Source organism: Acanthochromis polyacanthus, chromosome 4 (assembly GCF_021347895.1).
Source record: "Acanthochromis polyacanthus isolate Apoly-LR-REF ecotype Palm Island chromosome 4, KAUST_Apoly_ChrSc, whole genome shotgun sequence".
NCBI lineage: Eukaryota > Metazoa > Chordata > Actinopteri > Pomacentridae > Acanthochromis > Acanthochromis polyacanthus.
In genome coordinates this window covers 28,461,839-28,487,193 of record NC_067116.1, presented here as the reverse complement: position 1 = coordinate 28,487,193, position 25,355 = coordinate 28,461,839, and the positions used below count along the sequence as shown (strand labels likewise).

Here is a 25,355-nt window from a genome sequence, read left to right as displayed (position 1 = left end):
TACATGCCACATGAAAATGCAATCAATACAGAAGGAACTATGTGAATGATATCATGTACTTTCAATGGCAAACTACTCAAAATCTCAGTGGTACCCATTTCTCACCAACATTCTCATGTACTGAATGTCCCTAATGCTAAGATTGTCCTCCCATTAAAAGCAACTCTCATAGTTTATTTGGTAAACACCAAAATTGCCGCTGACGTTTTACTGTTAAGCAGTCATGTGACACAGCGTTAGAAGTTTGATCAAATGCCCCAAAACATGTATGTTGATGTAACAGCATCCCTCTGTTGACTGAAGTAACAAGAAAAACATTGAGTGCAGTACTCCGCCAAGGCTGCTCAGTTGTCTCATTTCTGACAGATGAAATCAATTAGTCTGCAGCAGTTGATTTGTAGTAGGATCGCAATCATGTGATTGTCAACAACCAGCTGACACTGTTCACTTGTCATAGTTACAGTGATGCTGTGCCCCTATCTCGCAATGATACCACAATCTTTAACAAATCCATGGACCCAGACTACAAGCCACATCACTGCCAAAATCTGATCAGTTGTTCCATGTGATATTTCTGACCTTCCCTGAAAATTTCATCCAAATCCGATGGTCCATTTTTGAGTAATGTTGCTAACAGAGAGACAGACAGACAAGCGCCAATCGTCACATAACTCATTCAGGCTCCGTCTCCTTGGTGGAGTACTTATGACGGGTGCAAATCAGGAAGTCAGGTGACATTGTTATAAAGCCAAAAAATCCACACAGAGTAGGTCAGGGTGGAACACTGGAGTTTGATGTTTTCCTTTTCTATAACCTCAATGATGAGGGGACCTTCACTGCGAAAGGCACTCAGACAGCAAATTTTGAGATTACAAAAAAGGGGGGCTCACTACACAGACCAACATAAACACTACTGTGTCTTTATCAGTCGAAATGAACAAAGACATAAGGAAAAAAAAACGAGTTAATGTGCTTCATATGAGGTGGAAACAACTTTTAAAATCAGTTTTAACATAGCAACCATTTAACTCACGCAATTAATCTTCTGATTCTGCTGCTTTCATTGTCTTCATTAACCGACAGCATGAAAAATGGCAGATAGCAGGTGACATAAAGCATGCTTTAAAAGAATGGAAAAAGCAACAACAACAACAAAAATTGCCAAAATGGTATCTGTTCTTTTACATCAGTGTTTATTTTAGCTAACTACTGGGTTTGTCTCGGTCTTCTTCTACTTTGTTTATTACAGCCCTGTGTAATGTGACACCTTTCTTCACAAGATAGCCTAATTTATTTACTCCCAGCAGTCAGCTGAAACAAGGCTAATTTTCATCCTTTTTTCCTTCTTTTTTTTAAAAAAAGTTTGCTTCAAGTTTGTTTCTGTTCAGGACACGTTTTGATGTGGACATTCTGTTCACAACGTCACACCACTGTTTCTGTCACACTAACAGGTTACAGATTTAGTTCAAAGCAGCACCATCTGATTTTGTACGGTTTAAAAACGCTGTAAACCCATTTAAATGACAAAACCATGTGACGTACATATCAGACAATATGAGCTCTAAATGGCTATTTGGGAAAAATGGTCAAAATATGTCAAGTTAGCATTCCAAGTGAACCTTGGACTGCTGAAGGAGTCTCTTGTAGTTTCCTCAGTTGCCTTAATGCAGCTGTAAAAGATCAGGTAGTTTTAAGGTCCTACCTCCATTTCAAACATATCAAGCATAATTTTTTAATTAGCAGAAAAGCGTCTTTGTTAAAGGTTTGACCTCGAATTTGACATCTGACATTTTGCACTGAAAGCTGGAGATGCTTGGCTGCCCAACCAACCACAGAACAGTTATTCCTTTATGCTGGAATAACCACCAGCATCTGCCTGTTATTAGTAATCATTTTGTGTGCTTTGGGATTTAAAGGTTATGTTCTTTGAGAAAAGAAGTAGAAACACAAAATAGATCAATCTGCACTAGGAAATATTCATCAATTAAAAACTGACATCTATAAGTGGTATCTTCAATTTTAAAAATTAACATGAATTTTAAAAAAAAAAGTTTGTCTGATTCCTCTGTGTTGTTGGTGTTATTAATCATATTGTTTACAGTCTGATTTGATATTTGGCTTAATCTGCCTTTAGCTGTGTGTGTGTGTGTGTGTGTGTGTGTGTGTGTGTGTGTGTGTGTGTGTGTGTGTGTGTGTGTGTGTGTGTGTGTGTGTGTGTGTGTGTTGTCATTGTGTCCTTGAATGAAAGCAGCAGGAGATTAAGAATTGATCTTTACGTTCACAGGACAAATCCAACTAACACCACTGACCCTGATGTGCTGCCAGCTTAAATGCTGTTCATCTATGCTTGTATATAGTGTGTGCATGTGTGGAAATTGTTGGAATATATTTAATGAAACTTGGAATAATATGGAATGAAAAATGATGACATTGATTCACTGGTGACATCTTGTTTTTTGGAGGTGTATTCACAATTGTTGCTGCAGGAAGTGACAGAATGAGTGAGACAGCACAAAATTTAGTAGCTGCAATTGAATCAGCGAATGCATGCACACTACTACCGTGTTCAGTACTGCTCTGTCAGAAAATATTTTCTGCAAGGATTGTGGTGACACTACAGTACAAAAGAATTAAGAGATTGTGTGTGTGTGTGTGTGTGTGTGTGTGTGTGTGTGTGTGTGTGTGTGTGTGTGTGTGTGTGTGTGTGTGTGTGTGTGTGTGTATATATTCAATTTTGTTATTTCCGTAACTAAAATGACTTCAAAAAAAATTACTAGTTACATGAATAAACTAAGTCCACCCCTAACTTAATGACACCATCAAATTAATAAAATTAGAATGAGGAGTTCCAGATAGACTACCAAAGCTTACAACTGTCTGACATGTGAAATTTGTCTTATCCAGACAGATATCTACAATCTACTCTTCTCTTTACTATTAAAAGAGCTACCCAGGTATTTAAGAAAAAAAAGGTTGCATGTGCCTATGAGACAGGATTCAAATTAGTTGAAATAAGTGATGTCACAGTGAAGAAAATAATTTTTAAGTGCTGTTGATTTCAAACTTGTCTATCCAAGAGCTGACACCCTAGAAAATTTAGTTCAAGCTCAAGCTGTCTGATACACAAACAATAGTCCAGTTTAGTGTAGTCCCTTTAATCCAAAAGATATATTCAGGTTGCCGTCTATAATAAAATGTTGCGATCAACTGTATCAAATGCAGCACTGAGATCCAGCAGAACAAGCACAGAAACTAGTCCACTGTCTGAGGGTGTTAGAAGCTCGTTGGTAAATTTCACCAGTGCTTTTTCTATATTATGATTCTTTCTAAACAATGACTGAAACTCTTTAGATGAACCATTTCTATGGAGATAGCCTCATAAATGGCTTACAACAACTTGCAGTACATTGTCTGTTTATCAAGAGAGGTTTATGATGTCTAAAACTGGAGTGTAAACTCAAGGAAAGATGTCCCTGAATAGTATGACAGACATTTGGTTGGTGTCTAACACACATGTTGCTGATTTAGAAGAACTATCAACGTGAGAAGATATGAGAGATTTACAGCAGAGAAGCAGTCCAAATATAGATCTGGTTCTATGGACGCTTCCAGAGCCACTAGAGAATACAGGAAATAATGTGAATGGAGTTCAGCAGTGACTAGTGCACCCCTGATAAATGCAATAAAAAACAACGTACTATTCTGTCAAAGATCCTACAGCATCACCGCTTCATGTTTCAGAATTCCAAGGTGTAAAACTTCAAAATTCAAGGACAGTTTCTTCCCCCAGCTCATAATACTTCCAAGTCACTTCACCGTCACCTCTTCCCTGCACAGCATCACAGATCACAGGATTTAATCAAACACTATGGTATATTTTTCCCATCTTAACCCTTTGCACCATAAATATGATCCATGCTTTTGTTTCACTGTTTTTCTGCATGTACCATTTTGTACTGTTCGTGTTCGATAGATATCCCTGAGTCTATTTGAGTGATGTGAGTAATGAGTTCTTTTAATACATTAATCACACTAGTTCATAGAGACATGAATTGAAGATGCCATTGCACTGATTACTTGTTACTGCTGCATATGACAATAATGCCTCTGATTCCTTTACAGCTACTTTACAGAGTACACTCAATCATGAGAAAGTAGTTCTCTAGTGACTGGTGCACTCTTGATAAATGCAATAGAAAAGGGCAGAATTATATCCTGTTAAATGTTTAAATCAAATGCAAATGATGTGTTTAAAGTACAGTGGTAGACATACAAGCTTTCGGACACCCCAAGCATTTGTGAAATATTGCATTTAGAAAAAAAAAATCACTCTTAAGTCGTCAAGTGCAGTTTCTTTTAGTACAGTCACAGCCATAATGCAAAACAAATCCTTAAAAAGCCAGTAGAAATTTAAAATTGGTTGGTTCCACAAAAATGAATAAGAAATTCTAAAGTATTGTGTCATTTTGGTACCATTGATCCACTAATGAGGATTGTGCTTTTGATTAAAAGACACAATTGTTGTTGCTGTGCTTCATGTCTACATAGAGCCAGCACATCTGAAAGGTCTTCAGAGACAAAAATAGCAAAAGAAGGACCTAATGCAGGAAACACGGCTGAAGATACAGACTCTCAGGCAGGAAGGGTAGAGTCGGCACCAGATAGCCAGGAAGTGCAGATGCAGTCCTTCAGCATTTGGATACACTCTGTAGAAATACAGACATCCCAACAATTTTCCATCTAATTTAGTCATAGTACCACCAGGTGGCCTATTCAGAGAATGAACTTCATTCAGTAACCATGTTGGCTTTTAACACCAAACAAACAGAATTTTTGGCGTAGTAAAGGTGGCTTTCTTTCATTCAGCCTGCTAGATTTCTATGCTAAGTGATGCTGCACAGCTAAGCTACGCTGGAGGAGGTTCTGTTTACAGTTTGATTGACATCAGCTGGAAGGAGTGCACTTGTTTTCACTAATTCTTTTGGTGACCGTGTTGTCTCTGAGTGATAGTCATTTGAGTAATATATTGTAGCTGCAAATGTGTTGAGCTTAATTTTAATGCTATAGGAACCTACACCTATGTAAAATATGATTTTTTGTTCGGTCCAAATTTGATGCAAAGTCCATTTTACACAGCTGGTGTTGAAACTAATAGAACACAGTTTAGACATTTAAAATATTACCAGTATTTAATCAAGGAAAAGTCGAGCAAAAGCAACAATTTCACTTTGCCTTTTGTCATGAACAAAATTTCCACGTATCCTTTACTGTGTATCATGTTTAAATGTGTGGAGTTTAAACTTTAAGCGCTCCACTGCACTAATAACTGCACTGAGAGTCAGAGTGGTAAAATAAATATAATAACCTTCACGATTAACAGTTTTCTGCCATTTATCTCTTGCATCATTTAAAGTAGCAGTGCTTTTACACTGTAATACGTTTTTAAACTCTTTACAACGCTCCATTACCAACCTGTCCCTCTGACTGAATTGGGCATCATGTCGACGGTACAGTTTGAGCAAAAGACAGCTAAATGATATGACAAATGTAGCTTTTTAAAAGAATGTATGTAGAGCGTGAGAAAGAAACCACAGTCAACAAATAAAGCAGATAACCACTGTCTGACATCCATTGTCTCTTTATGGGGGTTTTAGGTTTTGTTAATCCATCTTTCATGAATAAAGTCTGGCTATGTCAAACTTGCATCACAGTACAGGCCTCTGGTACAGGGAGCTCCATGCTGCAAAGGCCAACATGTTGACTTTAACACAGTTTGACAACAAACTTTCAAAGTACTAACTGTCAGTGTAACTTTGTTCTTCCAGTTTGATGTCGGGACTGGCAGCCCTTGATGCCAAGTGTTCTAGTAGGCTCGGTCTGATCACAGTGTCTTATTACCTGTGGACCACCTTTGTGGCTGTGATCGTTGGGATCATCATGGTCTCCATCATCCACCCAGGAGGTGCAGCACAGAAAGAAGGCTCTGAGGACAGCGGCAAGCCCATCATGAGTTCTGCTGATGCTCTGCTGGACCTGATCCGGTAAGATGAGAACATTTATTTGAATATCATAAAGAACTTGTTTGTGATTATATCAAATGTCACTCATTTGGTAATAATAGGCAGGAAACATGCTGTTCTTTCTGCAGACCTCTTTACAGACACAAGAGCATCTGCATCGGACACGTCATGTGTCTCTGTTCCACTAATTAGGAACTGTGGGACAGACGTTAGGTGACGTGATTCATTCACATCAGGAACAGGACGATCAGCAGGGAATGAACAGGATGGTTGCATTGAGCTAGATTACATCTGTATTCCAGGTGGATTTGTGCTGTGAGGTTTCGAAGGTGAATTATAGCCTGAGGGCTTCCTAAGAATGAGATACAATGATTGTTTTACATGTATATAGGGAACAAAGAAAAATCAAATAGCATGTATTATTCTTTATTTCTGTAGTTCTGTTTTTCTGGACTTTTCTTTTGGATCACTCACTTGGAAAAAGTTTTCTGGCTTTTGGGTCTGTTTCCTGATGAAAAAAAAGAAAGTGTTACGGGGAGTGGGAGGAGAACCCAGGCACAGGCACAGGGAAACTGACAGACAGGTGATTATAGGAGATGATTTTATATTACAGAATAACTAACCAATAAATAAATGAAGCACTAGACCAGGGAGAAGAACTAACCAAACAAGTCAAAACTCTGCAAACACAAAAATACAAAAACGGAAGTCTTACAAAACTAAACCGATTAACAAAACCAAGCTAAGTGGGGGTACTCGCAAGATGGGAGAAAACAGGCTGGGGAAATCCATAAAATGACAGGAGATTGGAAAGGTAACTATTGCAGGAGACAGATACAGGACTGGCAGAAATCCAGACAACAAACAGAGGTGAGGAAATCCAGGAGGGGAGAAGCAGAGTCCATTTAGGGAACAGAATCTACGTGAAGGTATGAGTCTATTAAGGCATGTAGGTTGATGATCCGGCAAGGAGTGAATGCTAGGAGATGGGGATGAGTGGGAGAACAGGTGAGTTGAGTTCTGCTTATTACTGCAGCTGGCACTCACTGCAGTAATCAGCAGGTAGAGTGCAGGGAGAGCAGGAGGGCGAGTGGCAAGGAGAGAGAGAGGGACACGAGGGAGAGGTGACAGACAGCTCAAAACAGAAACAGACCAGGAACCAAGGGAGGAAGGAGGAAAATGAGGAAGAAGGGCAGGGGGCTGGAGCAGGATCCTACCAGAAAGCCTGTGGTCTGCAAGCATGAGCTGTATTCAGACATTCAATAATGCTTATGCTGACTGGTAAACTTACTTTCATGTGTTCAATTCAGTCCTTGTTGCACAATTGGGCTGCTTGTAATATTTTGGACCTAGTATGAGTCAAACCAGTTCCATGATATCCGAGCTGTTGAACTGGGACTGAAGCAGCAGCTGAAGCTTCCTCCACACAGCATAAACATGGTAATGGTGTTGGAAATAGATTATCAACATGCAATATTTTGGTTGTTTATTACTCAAAAATAAATTTTCCCAAAATATTCAGTATGATTTGCTTCTGTGGCAATGAAATCATTCTTACATTTGCGGTATGCTGTTAAAGAAAAGAAGGAAAGAAATACCAACAACAGCTGTCAGTGTAGGGGAAAAATAAAACAGCAGTGGTATGTCTCAGTGTTGTGCAAAACAATGTTTTGTATGCTTTTCTATTATTTCATTGCCATTGATATTGTATGTTCCAGACACAGAGACAAATCCATTAGTATGTGAGCGACACAATGTTCCTACTGTTCAGCACTTACACAAAGCTTTGTTAGAGTCAATGTGGAAACGAGTCATCATGATCGTTTTCTGGTTTGTGCATGGTGCATGGTGTGCATGGATACTTGGATAATTGTTTTAAAAAGTTGGACCAAACAGTGGAGCAGCTGTAACATGAGATGCATAATTAGCTGACTATATTTTTCTGAACATGAGAACATGTTTTATCCACACTTACTGCTAAATGAATGGCCCTTTTGTAAGGTTGGTTTTATTGGGCTCGAGTGATCTTGCTTTCAAAGATAATATGTATAGGCATTATGTAAGGTGACACAAGCAGCCAAACCCAAATTCCTTGTATGTTGTGCACGTACTTGACCATTAAAGCTGATTCTGATTTTGATTAATGGGACAAAAACCCAATAAGTGAGTGAGTGATAGCACCTTTGTATAGCAGACATTATCCTCACTGCACCCTACTTTTCAGACTGTTTGGATTTGTCACAATTCCTGAGATGGGATTAAAAACATTTGTCGTCTTATTAAGCTCTTCAGTTCCCGTTCACTAGGATGACTTCATTGTACGCTGAAAACATTTAATCTTTTTTAATAGGAGATATTCCTCAGTTTCTCATCAACAGAAATGTAAGCAGAGATGTGGAAGGTCACTGTGCCTTTGGTCATCCATTCCAACTCTTTGAGTTTGAGTCCCGTCCAGACTGAATCCATCAGCAGGTGGTCTAAGAGTGAAGTCACTATAAGCTCAAACAGCAACATGTCAAATCAAACATGAATCAGAAGGTGAAACAGTTGAACTGGAAGCCTGAATTTGGCCTTTTAAATCAATAATCATGCAGTCAAATTGAAAAGAGCCACTCTTTCAGTATTTTGAGCTGAAAAGTGAAAGACAGGGAACATGTGAGATGTTTAATATTTTCCTGGAAAGGGGCACAATATGGATCTTAAGTTTAGACAAAAAATTATTTGGTTACATTTGGAAAAGGGATTCTTGTTTGGTTAAACTATACTAAAGATTACAATTTGCACTGAACACTGTTCTGGGTATCTATATAGGTAGAGGTAATGTTAGCCACATTAGAAATGTGCTACACTCAGGATTTTCCTATTGTTGTGGTGACATTGCCATCAAATAAAAAAGTAATCCACTGGGTCTTCACCTCCTCAGTTGCCCGGAGTACACGAAGACTCTGGTGTTCACTCTTGCAGCCAAAAGCAGAACAGTTGTTGAGCTCATTAATTATGCAGTTTTATAGCTCATTGACTACTGGTTCCTTGGTTAATACTCAGAAACTGGATACAATTCTGAGTGACTTGAAAAGCTGGAATGCAATCTGGATGAGAGGGGCTAGAGGAATGGCGGCAGTCAGAGTCTGTATATTCTTAAGAGTATTTATATTTTTTAAAATATAAAAATTAAAAAGGGAAAGTCACCACATGGGACCTTTAGGTTAAATTCAGACATGGATTAAGTCTTGTCGTTGGCTAAAGAAAAATTCAGCAAAGATCTCCACTTAAGTTTTTAGTCTAGAACTAAGATTTAATCCTCATCAGGGAGAATGAGTCATCGTGTTACAATGAGTAATCCATATGTCACATCATGTGTCAGTTTGAGTCATCATATCTCTATGAGTAGCTACTTTTTTAGTTTGTAATCTGTGCAGAAGAGAGTAGAGACAAACTGGCCTCTATTGTCGAACCTGATCTGACCTATCAAATTGGGCGCATCCAGTCTCTCTCCACACAGCATGGCTTCTGATGAAAAGCGAGCACAAGTCTGTGTTTAAAAGGACATTTTGGAAAGCAACCCCATCATTGCGTGGGATGAAAGTTTAGGTTGGCCAAAGACCGTCATGTGGATAAGGTTAGGGTGAGGTTTCGGTCACAGTAAAATAAACCAATTTTCACTGAAAATGCAACAACGGATTATTCCAAATAACTATGGACATGATGTGAAGCTATGCTCCTATTTCTGTGTTGCACAACTTTAGCAGCTGCAGTGAAGCAAACCAGCAAGGAATAATTTTTTAAAGCATGAATTTGTTTGTTTAGACGGGAAAGTACACATCAGTGGAGCGTATCAGAGGAGGGGAGTTTTCACGCTACCGTCAGAATATGATGGACTTGTTTTTATTGTTTGTTTTAGCATAAACGTGAATAATTACCTCCTGCCACCTCCTTTTTTGGATATGCTTTCACTGTTCTATTGCAGTCTTCTGCTCTGCATGTGTTTACTAGTCCAAATCACTGAAATGTTATCATTGGAACCTGCTAACTATGACTCACTTTATAAAACATGAATCTCTAAAACAGATGAATTCTCAGCATCTGATAGAAGATAAATATAGGAGACAAATCCCAGCATACAGATATAAACACAGTAAACTGACAGGAGTTCAACTGGAGTTGAGACGTTTTTACCAAGAGAAGTATAGAAACAAAGGATGCAAATGATCTTCGTTTCTGTCTTAGAGAAAAAAATTAAAACTTGTTTCCATTGTCCTGGTTTGCAAAGGGTTAAATTTAGCCAATTGTGCACAGCAAGTTTTTGAATTATTCAATAGGTGACAGATTCTTGAACATTGAATTAATCCACGCTCATTGTTTGGTGTCACTCCAAAGGACAATATTCAGATAGTGCGACAAGACAACTATGTGACCAGTCACTACAAAAGGCCAACTTATTGTGCAGCTTTATTCAAATGAGACAGTCACACAGATGGCAAGAGAAAGACCAGAGCAGGATTTTGGCGTGTATGGATGCTGGCATGTCATCCATGTCCATTACCAGGCAATTTCCACAACTTCATTATTTGTAGTATTAAAAAAAAAACAGTTTCAGACAGCATAGTACAACAAACTATCTCCCACATGACTGCAGACCATGTGTCACCACCAGAGATCAGGATACGTCCAACTTGACCATCTGCAAAATGGTTTGCAATAAGCTACAGAGACTGCTGATGAGAAAATATCTGCTTGAACAGTGAGGAATCATCTGATGGAAGGTAGTTTGAGATCAGATCAGCAGCACCAAGGCTTTGATCTATTGACAGAGCAGCATCCTGATTGGCTCCAGTAGGCAACCGCTCAAGTTCATCAGACACTAGCTAAGATGGAAGCCAGTCCTTTTTAATTCACAAATCTTATTTTCAGTTGTACAGGGCAGATGGAAGATGCTGCTTTCAGTATTATCGACAGGAACTCTACACGGATGTCATTATTCTTCAGAGAGCAGCCCAAGAAGGTGCTAGAGTGACAGTATGGGCAGGGATGTGTCATGGGCAAAAGCACATAATATCTCCTCAATGGCCATGGCAATGACCAAAAATATCGAGATAAAATTGTCACAGGCAGGTTATCTACCATCACTTCACAATTTAACAAGACAACAAGCATCCTCATGTCTCCAGAATATGTGATGCTCTAGATGGATGTGATCCTGTCCGAGAGTGTCAATGACCTCATTACCTCTACGTGTCAAAGATTTCTTGTCTCTGATCACATTTTCCATCCGCCAGTGATGGTTTCCGGAGTAGTCATACTTGGTTGTTTAAAGATGTCCAATCTGCGGTAGAGATGCCAAGGGTTGTGACAAAAATGCTTTTCCCCGATGTAGAAAGATAACTAGAATATCATAAGGCATTATATGTTGTGTTTGTGTTTTTGTTCAGGATATATAACATGAAACTGTTGGCTTGTTGTCTTATACTTCAGCCTACTAAAGACAAACAGACTGTGTGTTAATAAGTGTGCATCTTTGCCTTGCAGCAACATGTTCCCAGATAATCTGGTGCAGGCCACATTTCAGCAGGTGAGATGTTTGATATCACAAACTGTAGTTAAAATGACAAGGAGTTTGTTTAGTTACAGAATTTAAATGATCGATCTCAATGTGCTTCTCTTTCTATTCCCTGGCAACAGTATCGAACAAACAGCGAAATCATTGTAAAACCCAAGCCAACGCTGAGTCAGGCCCAATCAGAGTCCTCCACACGGAGAGCGCTCATTTACGGCATCCAGGACGATAATGGAACTGATATCCAGAACTTTGCTCTTGACCTGACGCCACCTCCAGATGTGTTCATACGGACTCGAGAAGGAACAAGCGATGGAATGAACGTCCTTGGGATTGTTATTTTCTCAGCCACTATGGGTACAAATAGGCTTTATTATGCTATTAATTCATATCAGCACCTTTTGATTTCAAATGTTGAATTTCATATTGTATATTAAACTGCTTTCATGATTAAACTCAATCATGTTGAAGCCATTTGTTTTCACAGGTATCATGTTGGGAAGGATGGGGTCAAATGGCAGTGCCTTGGTCAACTTCTGCCAGAGTCTGAATGAGGCTGTCCTAAGAATTGTTGCCATTGTTATATGGTAATCATTTTTTTCACACTTTCTTACTTGAGGATGCTGTAGAGGATTATAAACACATACGCAACTCGCTGCCTCAATGTCATTATTGATTATATATAAAATTACTTAAGAATTCAGTAACTTTTATAGCCTAGCCATGCTAGCCCCATGTTTCTGACGGCACAAGGGTCTAGGGAAGCTCGGCAGGGAGGGAGGCGGGCTAAAAGGTTGTCTATCAAATCCCTCTGCAGCAATTGGGTAGGTACACAACCAATCAACGCAACGAATAAGCTGACATAGTTCCGAGAGCACCGGCGGATTGTGGCTAAGTCCCATTAGCTTCCCAACCAGTGGAGCCAACTGGTATATTAAGGATTTGCCATATCCCGTCGGCATAAATCCAAATACGTCTTTCTTCTCAATGAAACACTTAAGTGCCGTCCTTTGTTTATCTTTCAAGTTGAATTTTAGCTTCAAATCTTTAAGGGCTGTGGCCAAAGCCGAGTCGAAAGATAACCGTTTATTGTGCGCCGGTTGTTTCTGTCAGAATCGTCACGCCTCTGTCGTCACTTAGTTACGCCCGCCTTCTGACTCTACACTTCATGGTGATTGGTCCGGCCAGTTTTAGGAGAATCCAGCCTCGAGCCTTATGGAGGGTAACTAGACCCACCCTGGCAGAGAATTAAATTAGTTGCCGTGGGTTGTCTAGCGCGGCTAGGCTATAACTTTTATGCAGTTTGCAAAAAATAGCATTAAAAAATTGCAGTTTAAAGTTAGAATAATCATATATATACAATATCTGAGTCTGCAGACACAAGTTGTGTTCCCCTAACACAGAAAAACAGAAGAGGTTTTTAAAAATGCTTTTTAAAATGTCTTATTTACCCACTCACTAACTCCATTACCCTTTCAGCTCTTGTTCTTCTGTGTTGTGGGCATATATATGTTCTTTCCACAATTAAATTCCAGCAAATTGCTGTTCCACTCTGCCCTTACATGCCTCAATTCGCCATGTTTCTGTAATGTTTTTGAGGGGGTTGTTCGCCTTTTTTGATAGAGACAGTGGAAGGCAGACAGAAAAGATGGAAGTAGACAGACAGAGACATGAAGTAAGTCAGCAAGAGATGGAACTGAACCGGGGTTAATGCAACAGCTAGTACTAGGTCACCCGTAATGTGTTTTTACTCACATTATTAAGTATCACATTCAAAAAAGTTAATGGAAATGTCGAAATTAAAAAAACTTTCCGCATTTTGGAAAAACAGTTTTCATGCTCACTTTATCTTTTAGGTAACTATTTTGAAAAGGAGTGAATGAAACACTTTTTCTGAATAAACTCTGACATAAAAATCTTACATGACTGATCAGCTGTTTCTGCCTCTGCTATTGTCTTGATCTTAGCATGAATTATGGTCGATATCAACTGACATTAAAGAATAATTACTACTTTCCTGACTGAAAATAGTTCTCGAAAACTTACCTACATTTTTTTCCTCTACTTTTTCTGCTCTGTTTATAGTCATGTGTAACACCGCCTGAGCTGCCAACCTCTGACAATACTGCACAGATCTTTTTTTGTCCTACACTTAGTACGTTTCCTTTAAATTCTCCCGACAGTTACATACAATGCGTTACTACTATCAGATAACTGTGTGTAGGTCATATGTAGTTTTACTTCTAAGACACTGTATCAACACAGAATTGAATGAATATTTCAAGAATAAATTGCTCTACTTTTAAAAGGTAGAGTCTGTGATTCTTTTGCAGCTCTAGCATGTACATCTCACAGTGAATTTGTTTGACAGGCACTTTGGCTGACTCTGAGCTCTGACTGTCCTCATCTTGCCAGGTACTTTCCATTCGGCATTGTTTTCCTGGTGGCCGGTAAGATTCTGGAGATGAGCGACCCCTCTGCCATGGGGAAGAAGCTCGGTTTCTACGCCGTCACCGTGGTCTTTGGTCTGGTGTTGCACGGCTTGTTCATCCTGCCTGCCATGTACTTCTTAATCACCAGAAAGAGCCCCATCGTTTACATCCGGGGAATCCTGCAAGCCCTCCTCATCGCCCTGGCAACATCCTCCAGGTAAAGAAAGTTACTAAAGAGTGAACTGTTACTACTTTTGTCTACATTCTAGTGTTATAAAGAGAACAGATCAATGAGTTCCTCATTTGTGGATCACAGTTAGGCATCCCTGAGTCCTACCCACAGATTCTGTGCTTTCCTTTTGTTGGAATATTACCATGAAAAGCCTCAAAGGGATGTTGAGAGATCAGAAAACATCTGGTGTGTGTGGGAAGAGATGGGAATGTAAAGGAAGGTTTGTTTAGACAGGCACCTCTTTCACTCAGTGTACATGTGTGCAAGCACATAGATAGTGTAGTATTTTATGAATAGACTGTACTTGGAGTGCAAATGACCATGTCAGTGTTTTGCATACTTTCAGCCCCGCTACATTAGCAGACGTTGTGTTTACTGTGGTAGATTTGTGACTGGTTTCATTGTGAGCCCACATGGAAATGAATGAAAACAAGTTGTTGCCTGGAAGGAGGAACAGTGATAAACTGAAAACACAGCAGTGTGCTTTGGAAAATGCTCCTCAGCTATGCATAAACGGATTAAAACACACAAAAACAAAGGCATGGTCTGTTAAAATTTACATTTTCCCTGTTCTTGTAACTGTAAAAGACAGATTGTGATGTAACATTGCTGCCAATCACTGTCTTACAATGTGAAATTTAGTGGCTGCTACAGTGATTCTCTTCATCAATAATGCATGTGTTTGCTCAGGTCAGTAAAAAACATCTGCTGCATGCTGAATATCTTGTAAAACATTATTACCGTTTGTTCTTGTTCAGCAGTTTCTTTCACTACAACAAATCATAAACAGATTCCACTTGTTTATATGCATGCCTGGGAGAAATTAGGAGATGGTTATGTAACTGTTCTGTCTTCCTCAGCTCTGCCACTTTGCCTATAACCTTCAAGTGCCTTCTAGAGAACAACCACATCGACCGCCGCATCATCCGCTTCGTACTACCAGTGGGCGCCACCATCAACATGGACGGCACCGCTCTCTATGAGGCTGTGGCAGCGATTTTCATCGCACAAGTTAATAATTATGAACTGGACTTTGGCCAGATCATTACCATCAGGTCAGTGGGCCGCGCTGTTTGCCATCTGTGCTTTTTAAGCTCATTACCATGGTTAAGATATCATCATTTTAAAGCACTGATATCAACAATGAGGAATCCTTTACACTGAATAGCACCAACACATTACGGGATAGTTGAGGCATCATGGTGGATCTGAAGTTGTTTAGATTTAACAGTTCATTTTTCATCATTAAATGAGTATCATCCATCCATCTATCCATTCTCTATACACCGCTTTATCCTCACTAGAGTCGCGGGGGATGCTGGAGCCTATCTCAGCTGACTTGGGCGAAGGCAGGGGACACCCTGGACAGGTCACCAGTCTGTCGCAGGGCTACATATACAGACAATCAATCACACTCACACTCACACTCACACCTACGGGCAATTTAGAGTGATCAATTAACCTCAGCATATTTTTGGACTGTGGGAGGAAGCCGGAGTACCCGGAGAAAACCCACGCATGCACAGGGAGAACATGCAAACTCCATGCAGAAAGATCCCAGGCCCACCCTGGGATTTGAACCAGGGATCTTCTTGCTGCAAGGCGAAAGTCCTAACCACTATATTACTGTGCAGCCCTAAATGAGTATCAGTGAAACACATTTTATTATATTTTAAAAATTTCACAGTATCAGAGCTTTAATCAGGTGCAGCAGAGGCGAAAGTTACTAAGAAGGTCCTGTGATTCATCAAGAAATCCAATCCAACAAAATCCTCATGAGTTTGAATCTCTTTTTTTAACACTCTCACTCCAAAGCAGTTTTTCTGGTCTCATCACATTTTTACTCACTATGGGCTCATTTTCACTGCAATATAAAGTTATGCTGCCATAAACCACAAAAAAAGAAAACACAAAAGTACCATTTCTTTGATTATTTATTTTACAAAAAATGAAAAAAAAAAAATGGAATCAGCACGTAACGCAATAGAGCCCACAGGCATTAATACATTTTCAATTTTTTTCCATACTTGTCTCCTATCCGCTCTGTAGAAACACAGCAGGCAGTTCAGCCAAAAAATCTCAGAAAGTTTGTAATATGGCTGTTGATTGCAACTGAGTCATTAATGGGGTCCAGGTTTCACAAAGCTTTTATTGTTTGTTTGTTTTTGTTACAGAATAGGAAGAATTGAATAGTTTTATAGAAATACCCCAACATTAAGCTTAGTGTATTTAGCAACAGAACAGCAAATTGCAGATAAATTATCTGTTTTTACAGTTTCTGGCTCTGACAAATGGTGTAATTTTTTCAGATTTTATTTGTTTGGTTTTATTTTATTTTTTGAAATTATGGTTTGGCTAAATTGTTAACCCATTATTCAAATCTCTGCATATAGAAGACATTAATGTGTCTCTTAAAGCACTGTTTGAAATGATTTTCATCACTGTACTGGAGCTAAAAAACATTTCAGACCAAACCAAAGACTGAATCTGGTAGTGAACAAAGGCCTCTCATCAAGTACAGGATATATTTTTTATTGATTGTTTCTAGTAACACTGACAAGAAATAAAAACTTGTTAATGTTTTAGTACTTCAAGGAAGAGCTCGACAATGCTACACTAGTACAAACTCTGATGGAGTCTGATATCGGCATAAATACTAAAGAGAAAGAGCATATAAGAGCATATAAAAGAAGTGCTTATGAAAACATAACATTTGGAAATCTTTTCTAAAATACTGTGTTGGCCTGGATATAGGACGCCCATGATGACTGTTATACTCATCACTAAAGCCATTTCTAGCATAGAAGTGAAACCTGAAAATAGCATAAAACAAACATAGCTTACACAAATTGTAGACAATGGATAGATCAGAGCTGTAGCCAGTCATTCTTCCTTTCCAGCAGGAGCAAAAAATGAGCAGTTTGGCTGCATTTGACGCACGCTGTTTCAGTGACTGCGCTCAAAATCACATATTTTTTCTTTTTACATAAAGTGTACACTACAACTTCCTTACAAAGGATGTACTGCTCCATACAGCATGTATACTATTGGACCTCTCTTATATATCCACCACTCAAGTTGATTTATACTAGTGTGAGACGCAGTGATGTGACTGTGCAGATGTCTGTGGGTCAAAATGGTCAGAAAAACATGCTGCCTTGCATGCTTCGATGTACTATGTCTTTTTCTGGCACGGTTTATGTCATGGTAGTATGGATATTGGAACGTATCCAATGTGTACAGGGCTAAGTCTCTCGCTTCATGCAGCTGTACGCCAGCAGTGTAACCAGCAACAAGGAAAGTCTAGCTAAACAATATCTGAATGATTGTAAAAGGGTGTTGTTGTCATCAAAATGTTTTATTGTTATCCAGCGTCACAAGGGTGAGTATAAACAGTTCAACCATTTAGAACCACTTTTGAGAGGTTCAGGAACACCAGTGACAGCACAAACTAAAAAGTCCCCAGTTCCCATACAGCTAGGCTTGAAGGGCATTAAACACGTTGTTGTGTTGTTTAATTATGAGTTACAATCTTCAAGATGAGAACAAAAACTACTTCTTGAGTCACGTGTAAATTGATGCGTATTTGACTGTTTTATCAGCACACGAAAGAAGCACATTTTCAGAAAATACAAGATGTTACTTTCAAATGAAGCCTTTCACATGCATTTTAGCCTCATTCTTCAGTTATAAACTTTTCCATTTGGTTCAGCTGAACAAGCGAAAATGCCATTAAAAAGAGTCGATGTTAGACCTCAAATAAAAGACCACTTTTCCAAACCCCATTTCCAGAAAAACTATCGTCTCATATTCAGTATGTTCTGTTATGTAATAAGACCTTTTTAAACTGTGTTCTTATTGACTGGAATATTGCTGCTGACACACACTGCTTTCTTCAGCATTTGTCAATCTTGGTTTTGCCACTGTGTGTTTTTCTATATAATGCAATATAGTAACTATAGATTGAAAATATCTGCTAATCTCTCTCTGAAAAGAGCCATGAGGCCTCGATAATGCACCATATCCCAGTCACACCACCACTGGATCTCTAACCCCAAACCACAGCTCACCCTCCCTCTGTGATGAGTGCTGGATCATCCCATCCTCAACCTCTGGATCTGCACCAGAGATCAGATGGACCAACGGGCAGTTTGCTCATTTCACAACACACAGGATGCTTCTCAGTACGAAGCTGGACAGTTGCCATGGAGACATCACTAGTTTATTCGATTGTGAGCGAGCCTCAGGGACAAGCCTCACCTTTAGATTCCGTCCCAAGAACAAATTAAAGTAAGAAGATACTTCATTAATTCAATCTAATGTGTGCCTGTTCAACACACCATGATCAACATTTGAAGCAGGAGTTCATCGAAACAACCCACAGGGCAGCTCAATAAAGTCAGTGACAACATCGAGAAAAAAGCAGGTTTAAATTGTGTTTGAGATTCATTAGGAATCCATCACACCTGATGTACTGCCAGGCCAATATGTGGATCCATTTTAATTACTTCCCACTTACAGCTACTATGTTTATTAACATCTTTCAAATTATTCTGATGATATGAGAACTTTTAGTTTGTAGACAAATTAAACAGTCCTTATTAAAAATGGTGGGCATTTCTCATCTACTGTGCTTATGAAAAAGCATTCATTTTTGAAGTTTTCCATTGCATATTATCAATTTAATTTGGCTTTTTTTTTGGCAAGAATTTACAAAAAGGGCACTTTCATGTAAAGTAAAAATAGATTTCTACAAAGTAATGCCAATTATTTATGAATATAAAATGCATAAAATTAGTGACTGAGTATTCACCCCCTTCTAATCAGTGTTTAGCAGATGTACCTTTGGCTGTAATTTAAGCGTTGAGCATGTATGGATTTATCTACATCAGCCTTGCACATCTGGAAACTGCAATTTTAGTGAGTCCTGCCACAAATTCTCATTTTAGATTGAGATCTGGGCTCTGACTAGGCCACTCCTGAACATCCTCCTTGCTGTCTTTAAACCATGTCTGTGCAGCTTTGGCTGTAAGGTTTGCTATATTATCTTGCTGGAAAACAAATCTTCTGCCAAAGTCGCAGATCTCTTGCAGGTTGCATGAGGTTGTCCTCCAGGATTTACAAGCCTTGTAGGGTCTGCTCCTGAGAATCCTCCCCACGTCATGATGTTGCCACCATCAAGCTTCTGGTTGGGGATGGTGTGCCTGTGATGATGTGCGCTTTTAGCCGTCTGCAAAAAAAAAAGGTCTAGTTTGACAGCCAAAAGGGCATTTTTTGTCTTGTCAGAACAAGAGAATCTTCTTCCAGTTGACTTGAGTCTCACGTCATCGGGTGAACTCTGGTGGAGATTTAATAAGAGCTTTTTTCATCAGTGGCATTCTCTTTGCCACTTCCTCCCATAAAGCTTTGAATGGCGAAGAGCCTGGGCCACAGCTGATGTATGTGCAGTTTCTTCCATCTTGAAGCATGAGTCATATAGGTCTTGGCGGTCTCACTCACTAGTCTCTTTCTGATCTTTAAGGACGGCCTGCTCCAGGCAGACTTACGCATGTGCCATATTCCTTCCATTTCTTAATAATGGATTTATCTCTGCTTCAAGAGATATTCAGGGGCATGGACATTTTCTTGTATCCGTCCCCTGACTTCAGCCTTTTCACCGAATTGCTTGCAGTGCTTGGAGTGCTTAGAGTGTTCTTTTGTATTTGCGTTGTGATTATAGCTAGGAGAACTGATTCATCAGTGACTGGACCTTCCAGATGCAGGTGTTTTTATACAAGTACATTCACTTCATTTATACATATGAGACATTCACTCAAATCAGATGATCTTAACCATGATTCAGTGCTTAGAAGCAATAAGAGGAGAAATGTTTTAATAGGCACAAGTACCTAATTTAATGTCACTTCACTAATTAGTCTGCATAATATGGATTTCTCAGTTTCTTTTCATCGATGGACAACGTTCCACTTAGGACAGACAATGGAACAAATTTTATAGGACCTGTTTTTTTCTCCTCTGCGGATGCAAACAGTAGCACAACTGACTGCTTTCTATTCACCTTGGAAGAACTCTTCAGTACATGCACAGAAAATCGATCCCTATTCCACACAAGCTCATTACAAATGAAGAAAAAAAATGGGCCAACCTGGTGCACTTACAGTGAAGCAGTGAATGTCATTTTTATAGGTATGGCTTGGTCATTCAAGTATCTATCAGGCACTCCCAGAATCATATTATTAAACAGCTGCAATGTTTTTCAGACTTTGTATTGTTTTGGTTTGACTAGAAATGTATTCATAGCCCATACTCTACACACATACTTTAGAGCTCTGAGTATTATACCCATAGTTGAAGTGGCTCTCGCAAGGACTTAATGGTGGACTGAAAAGAAGCTGGTTTTTGTTTCAGAGCGTGTCTGTCTGCTAGTATGCTGTCATGCTAAGTTACATATCTTGAAAAGACACTATAAGCAGGTATAAAACACACTGAAGGAAAAGGAGAAACACAAAAAGCAAAATATGGGCTCTTTTAAGGAGCTGGCCTCAGTCTTGCTGCAGAAAAAAAATTCTGCTGCAGCCTCAAACATCATTCTCCCCAAAGACCACCTTTAAATTATGGACATCTGTAAACCTATGGAGCAAACAGATTTTTACTCTATTATGATTTCTTGTACTTTATTAGAATTAAATGCTCAAACTTTCCTTCAGTGTAGAAACACAGATTTTATTTTCACAATTACTACTGGCATGCAAACTCAGCATCAGTATAACATAATATATAAAAATGAATTATAAAAAAGCGCATTCATTTATATTACTTCCAAGGTAGCCACCTTCATTATTAATTGGTTAACATTATGGTGATTTTTAAATATTTCTTTCAATAATTTCTCTCATCTTGGTTCATGTCAGGGAGACGAGAAGACTCAACTTTAGTTAAAACTTTGCACCGCTGCTGTTTTCGTTCTTTTTTTTCATTAATTCTATTTGTCTGTTGGTGGTCCCTTGGTTACATGTGAGGTTGGTTCTTTTGGGGTGAAATGCTGTCTGCCAGAGAGTTGTTTTTTGACACTAGCAAAGTCTGACATTTTGAGAGCTTACGTAGCGGATTTAAGTATAGAAAATCATTGCCTGCAGCATTAAAACTAAAGCACAGTACTGACAGAAAGATGAAAGGCTGGAGAGCAGCAACAACATAGGAGAGAACTGCAGAAGTGGTGACTTCTGTGAGACTGAAACTAACTTGTTCTTAAAACAAAAGCCCATAGCGGGGTTAAAACGACACCACCACTGCATTGGTCAGGCTCATTTTCCTCTCCTGTTGTTATTAAATTATTAAATCTTGTATTTGTTTATCAACCAGCATCACAGCCACCGCAGCCAGCATCGGTGCAGCAGGGATACCGCAGGCCGGACTGGTCACCATGGTAATAGTACTAACATCCGTTGGATTGCCGACTGATGACATCACTCTCATCATTGCAGTAGACTGGGCTTTGTAAGTGTTCTCAAAGATCCAAACTAATCATAGAAGAGCAGAAATTCAGCTTCATTTGTCTAAAAATCCACCCTCAAATGTCCTCCTGTGCTACAGAGACAGGTTCCGCACCATGGTGAACGTAATGGGGGATGCTTTGGCGACAGGCATCATGGCACACATCTGCAGGAAGGACTTCATCAAAGAAGGCGATGGGGTGAGTTACGATTATGGATTCAGTCTCAAAAGTGTCGACAAATCAAGATGTAAAAACTTAGCAATGATCGAGCTGATAAATCCCCCAGTGTGCTGTCAATACCTCCTGAGGCTGAAAACCACATGCTGCTTGTTTCTTATAATGTCAGAGCTCTTTCTAGACACTCCATAAGTGTAGACCTTTAGAAAAAGGTGGAAATGTTTACCAAACAATATGTAAGCACATGTAGTGATGGGAAAGCAGCATAAAAATATAAAGTATTGGCCCCTGAATCTGTTTTTTAAATCTCTTAAAGGCATTATGGAGGATGTTTTTGTTGTTTAATTTGTCTGATTCACATAAAATGAATATACTGACCTTTAGTGGACTTGTATGTATGGTTTCTAAAAGAATAAAAAATTAAAAAAAAATAACTGTGGACATGGCAGGACCTGAAAAACATCAGCCAATCAACGCGCTCGGACCAAGGCGTTTGGTTTGCTCCCTTTCCTGTCAATCAAAAATCTTCCGGCTCAGGCCTAGTTACGTAGATTACGTACGCCTTGGACTTACGTGTTTTGTGTATGTGTTGCTTTGGTATAGCTTCGTAGTTAGCTGGCAACTTGTTTTGCTCATCTTTTTTTACATAATGGCAGATAAAGATCCAGGGGGACCCAGCCGTAAAAGAAAGGCATTTTTTGAGGTCAGAGGAAAATAAAAGACAACTGGATCGTGAGAATGCAAACACAAAAGTGATTATTGGCGAGTCATTTGGGCAATGGCATCAGCTCAAGCAACAAATGGACCTAAAGACAGATGCCTTGGTTGCTAAATTCCTTCTGGACAGGTAAAATGTATTATTGTATTATACTGCGGCTGTAGGCAACTTCACGAGTCCTACGCAAGTTTCTGGAGGGGGGCGTTTCTTCGTAAATGTTAAGAGGGGGGAGGTTAGAGGGGGCTGAGGAAGAGGTTGTATGTGCGCATGCGCATGCTACATTCAAAGTCGTAGGAAATTAAATCTCCTCTAATGCCTTTAATGTCTTGTCTGCTCATAGGTGCCTTTGATCTGTGAGACCAAAACGGCAATGAGCACCCCACCTCTGATGAACTGCCACAACAAGAACGGCAACTACCGGCCTCCGTCCTCAGGGGTCAAACACGAGCTCGTCCCTCCCGACGTCGCCCGACTCATGCAGCTGGAGGAAGGCGTTCGGCCACTTTCAGACAGAAAGAAGCCTCCGGTTCCTCCGAGGCACCTAAAGAAGAGCAAAGAACACTGCACCATTGACATGAATGGCCTTGAGACCAACGTATAGCCTCTTCATGGAGTTTGGTGGATTGTCTGTGTAGTTGTGATGATGACGGGGACAAAGGACACCTGTGCAGTTTGGAGAAGCTCGTCTTCGTCTCTCAGCTTGTTGTAGTCGGAACGTTTCTGTGATGAAGCGTTCTGAAAACTGCGAGGAGCATCTGAGTTCAAAGCAGTTGATTAGCAGCAGCAAAACAAGACTGAACAGTGACAGCGGTTTCATGATTTCAATCGTAAAGCTGACCCTTGTTCTGGACTTGCAGGATGAGCTCACATTGAAGACTCTGAACATAGATGCGAGCACTAGCTATCAATTAACTGATTTTTATTTGATATCTACATTTTATATGATTTCTACGTTTTTTTTGTCAGTGTGCAACACGTTATTATGACAAGTGTTTATTATGTTTTATACTTCTGTACTGCAAGCAGCCACGTGCTTGTGTCGCAAGAGACAAGACAGGATTGGATGAGCTGAGAGATCAGGAGGCAAAGTGAAATGCCCTAACTGTTTAATTTTGCCTTAACAACGCTGGTGGTGCTAGGCTAACGGTGATGACGGGGAAGAAGCAGCGAAACAAAAGATCAGAAACTTCACCTTCCCCGTGGTCATGTTTGACGTGGGAAAAACAGAGATTTGAATGGTTTCATGTATTTGAACAGTCACAGGAGCACTTGATTTAATTAAGCTTTCTGGCACATGAGCCTAAAAACAACCACTGGCAGTTTAATTCAAGTGTTTGTTAGTTGAGTCCACATCAAACAGGAGATCTTAACTTTTCCACATCCATAAAACATGAGGTTACTTTACAGTTTTTGCATTTCCACTGCATTTATTGATGTAGTCTTAATACACTGATGCACTGAAGCAATTTAGTTCAAGGATCGGTTCATTTCTTCCTCCTGTCTATAATGGATCTCAATGACTGTGGCCAAACTCCAACCAATGGAGGATGATAATCGAGTTTAGTGAAAGCTGATTATACACTTATCAGTCTGATTTGGCTGGTTGTATTCCTTATTTCTGAATTACTAACTGGTCAATGGCCATATTTCTGTAACATTATGTGCATTTTCAAGTATTTGATTAGAAAAGGTTGATGGAAACAGCAAAATTGGAAAAACTTAAAGTTTACAGTCACTTGAGGCAGTTTCTGGCTTTTTCATTAAAGAGTTAATGCTTCATAGAAGATGGAAATACCTTTCTGAACATGCTTTGACAAACCAAACATTTACCTTTACATGGCTGATCAGTTGTTTCTGCACCTCTAGTTGTCTTCGTGTCCAGAGAGCATGAATCTTGGCTGATAATAGCCGACATGAAAGAATAATTACATCTTGCCCTGTTGAAAACAACTCCTGAATACTTCTCTACAGTTTCATGTCACATGAGAACAAGGCAACTGGTTTTACTTATTTCTTGTTGAGGTTTTTTTTTAAACAGTTCCAACCGTCTGTAACATAACCTACACCACAACCGTCTGAAGACACCATACAGCTTGGTTTATATGGTTCAACATCGTTAATTGAAACAGGCATGAATGACATTTGATGCAATTAAATTTTTCTCAGAACACAATATTTTATGTCTCTGGTACATCAAATGCTGGCTCTGGGATTTTTTCAAACTATTTGGTCAATTTCAAACCAGCATATCAACTTATTCTGAAATGTCCTCATGTCGTTCGCACCACTCACCAAAAATTCTGCATATAATTGCACCAACTCACGTCTTTTCATGGACTTCATAAATTATAACACGTCTAAAATTTGCGCCATCTGAACACACCTCTAAAGTTTTACCACAGTAGAAAATGACAACTTAATGGCTGGTCTGAGCAGATCAGGAGTTTTTTTAAAAGACAGACTTAAACAAATCTGAACCTATCCTTCAAATATAAATGGTTAGATTTCTCAAAAGTACTTTTTACTCTTGTCACATAAAGTTGCTTTTTACTCTGTCAAATACTAGGTTTTGTATTTTGTCATTTCACGGTGTTGTCACCACCTTGCAAAGCAACTGCCAGAGATTTCAGTGCAGTTCTCAACACACAGTATTTGTCTCACAGGAAGAAAACATTCTGAGACATGTTTTATTTTTTTATATCTGTTTTTTTGTTGTTTTTTTATTAT

The 25,355-nt window shown here is 39.3% G+C and overlaps 1 protein-coding gene across 1 annotated transcript in view; it reads left to right on the top strand.

Moving 5' to 3' along the window:
* slc1a7b (solute carrier family 1 member 7b) overlaps positions 1–25,328 on the top strand; it is a 50,449-nt gene extending 25,121 nt beyond the window's left edge. The window contains exons 3-11 of the mRNA XM_051947662.1: positions 5,826–6,041; positions 11,547–11,589; positions 11,700–11,931; positions 12,062–12,161; positions 13,990–14,223; positions 15,099–15,293; positions 21,601–21,735; positions 21,832–21,931; positions 22,969–25,328. Of these exons, the coding sequence (XP_051803622.1) occupies positions 5,826–6,041; positions 11,547–11,589; positions 11,700–11,931; positions 12,062–12,161; positions 13,990–14,223; positions 15,099–15,293; positions 21,601–21,735; positions 21,832–21,931; positions 22,969–23,229 (1,516 nt within the window). The 3' untranslated portion in view covers positions 23,230–25,328. The remainder of the gene's footprint in view (positions 1–5,825; positions 6,042–11,546; positions 11,590–11,699; positions 11,932–12,061; positions 12,162–13,989; positions 14,224–15,098; positions 15,294–21,600; positions 21,736–21,831; positions 21,932–22,968) is intronic.
* Positions 25,329–25,355: the final 27 nt, after the last annotated feature.